This window comes from Mobula birostris, chromosome 2 (genome assembly GCF_030028105.1).
Source record: "Mobula birostris isolate sMobBir1 chromosome 2, sMobBir1.hap1, whole genome shotgun sequence".
Taxonomy (NCBI): Eukaryota; Metazoa; Chordata; class Chondrichthyes; order Myliobatiformes; family Myliobatidae; genus Mobula; species Mobula birostris.
In genome coordinates this window covers 4419507-4422167 of record NC_092371.1, presented here as the reverse complement: position 1 = coordinate 4422167, position 2661 = coordinate 4419507, and the positions used below count along the sequence as shown (strand labels likewise).

Sequence of the window (2661 nt, the reverse complement as noted above, 5' to 3'; positions counted from 1 at the left end):
ACACGGAAGTACTGCTGCTGCCCAGGCTGGGATTGAACTCAGGACCATCTGCACTGGAGTCCAGTGCCGATGCCACTACACCACCACCCGGCCCTTCCACGGACTAACGGAATCTAAAACCAGGGAGCACAGGTTTAAGATGTGGGGGGTGGAATTTAAACAGGACTAGTGGGGTAACTGGTCACTGGAACAAACTGCCAGAGGAAGTAGTTGAGGCAGGTACATTAACACTTACTAAGTAGTTGGGCCAAAAGGCCTGTTTCATGTTGTATGAATCTATGATTCAAGTTCCCGTTTGCTCCATCCCCAAAACCCCAAGGGCAAATCACTCCCACTAATCCTGAACCCCAATGTCCTACGAGCATCCTCTCCAAATCCCAAATCCAAAGCTGCCTGGGCACCTGAGACCCAAATCCTACCCCTCCTGGTCCTTTCTCTTCTCCTGTGTCTGGGAATCGTGGACAGCTCTGCTTTCTGGTTTCTGGAACTTGAAGTGTGTGTGTGAGAGAGAGACAGAGTGAAAATGGGAGTGAGAGAGAGTGTGTGAGAGAGAAAGTGTGCGTGTGAGTGAGTGTGAGAGTGAGAGAGTGTGTGTGAGAGAAAATGAGAGAGTGTGAGTGAGTGAGAGTGTGTGTGTGAGACAGAGTGTGAGAGTGAGAGTGCGAGAGTGAGAGAAAGTGTGTGTGAGAGTGAAAGTGAGTGTGACGGAGTGAGAGTTTGTGAGAGAGCGTAAGAGTGAGTGTGAGAGAGAGTATGAGAGAAAGTGAGAGTGTGTGAGAGAGTGTGACAGAAAGTGCGAGTGTGTGAGAGAGTGAGAGTGTGAGAGAAAGAGGGAAAGAGAGTGAGCGAGAGTAAGTGGAGTGGTGGAGAAGAAGGGGGGAGAGGGAGAAAGAGAGAGGTCTGGATGGAGAGAAGGGGAGTGAGAGAGGGGGTGTATGAGAGGAAGGGGAGAGTATTGGGGGGGGGGGAGAGAAGCACTGCGGTTTTCCCGAGTACCCCTCCCGGAGTGTCAGAGTCCGGCCTTCCCTGTGGGGGTGGGGGAGCATCTGTCGCTCCGGGACTGAGACGCGGTTGAGACCCCGAGGCAGGAGTAACACAAGCAGATGTGCACACGGAGCGGATGGGCCGAAGCCCCCCTATAAGGAGAAGCAGAAGTTTGTTGGAAGTGTTAACTTTCTTTATTAAATAAACTCCGAGTGCTCAGTAGCATTTGCGCAGCACGACGCTCGGTCCCTCCTCGTCGTAGTCGGCGCGCCGCACCCACATGGATTGGAAAGAGTTGAGACAGGCGGTGATGGAGCCGCCGATCCAGACGGAGAAGCGGCGGTGCGACGAGGCGAAGACGCCGAGCCGAGCGGCTCCGGCTGCGGCCCCCGGCTCGGCTAACAGCTTGTCCAGTTCCCACTTCAGCCGCTCGGCCAAGCCGGGGAAGAGGCTGGAGCCGCCCGACAGCACCAGGTTGCCGAGCAGCTCGGGCCGGTGCTTAGCCTGGCAGAGCTCCAGGCTGCGGGCGGCCAGCTGGTGAAGACCGGCGTCGGTCAGCCCCAGCGCGTCGGGCTGGAAGAATGCCTCGGGGCAGCGGAAGCGCTCGTTGCCGATGTTGATGAGGTGCCCGTCGGGCAGCCGGTAGTCGGTCAGGTAGTCGCTCTCGGGCGCCAGCATCTCCTCGCCGTAGTCCTGCGCCACGTAGCAGCAGCGCTCCTTGATGTCCCGCACCAGCGGCCGCTCCTCCGGGCTGAAGGCGTTGCCGCACTCGGCCAGCAGCTTGGCCAGGTACTCGGTGAGGGCGGCCCCCGCCACGTCCATCTGCTGGGTGGCGTGCGGCAGCGTGTAGCCTTCGACCACGGGCGCCAGGTACGAGGCGCCGAAGCCGGCCTCGATCACTAACCCGCTGGTGCGCCCGGTGGAGTAGAGCGACAGCACCGGCTGCGGCACCACGTACATGGCCGGCACCCTGAAGCCTTCGAAGAGGACCTCGGCCGCCTTCTCCCGCTGCGCGCCCGGAGCCAGCGGCCCGTCGGCCAGCAGGACGGCGTGCTCGTCGGGCGAGGCCCGGAGCTCCCGGTAGAAGACGTGGTGCCACAGCATCTCCATCGCCTCCCAGTCGGTGACCACGCCGCGGGTGACCGGCTCGCAGCGCCTCACCCCGCGCCGGTTCAGCACCTCGTCGCCCGCGTAATAGTCGGGACTGGAGCACTTACGGGAGGTCGGCAGCCCCACCACGGTGGGCAGCACCACCCCCGGCTTGGGGTCGCCCGCGAAGCCGGCCTTAGTGTAGCCGGTGCCGTTGTCTATCACCACGGCCGCCGTCTCGGTGAAGGACTCCAGGCCGAGCGAGGAGCCCGGGGACGGGGACTGGAGCTGGGCTACATTGACGGAGGGCTTGTTGCTCATGGCCAGAGGCGGGGAAGGCAGAGACAGAGAAGAGGGTGATCCGGGAGGGGCTGGTTGCTCACAGTCTAGAGGTGAATCTTGCTTGTCCGCACACAACTGGTCGCTCTGGCCTTTCCGCTGAGAATGTTGGCCCGGGGGAGTTGGGGACCCCTTCCCTCCTCACCGTCACCAGTGATACTTGGGTCACGCCAACCTCACAAAGGGTGGGGGGACACGTGGTCACAAAGAGGGGCGGGGGCCTGAGGTGGTGCAGGAAATGGGAGGGGT

General features: G+C 61.0%; 1 protein-coding gene across 1 annotated transcript; it reads right to left on the bottom strand.

Annotated features, from left to right (window-relative positions):
- Positions 1-1196: 1196 nt before the first annotated feature.
- LOC140207549 (uncharacterized) lies at positions 1197-2394 on the bottom strand. The gene has a single exon (XM_072276089.1). The coding sequence runs from the start codon at positions 2392-2394 to the stop codon at positions 1201-1203; it is 1194 nt and encodes a 397-aa protein (XP_072132190.1). The 3' UTR covers positions 1197-1200.
- Positions 2395-2661: the final 267 nt, after the last annotated feature.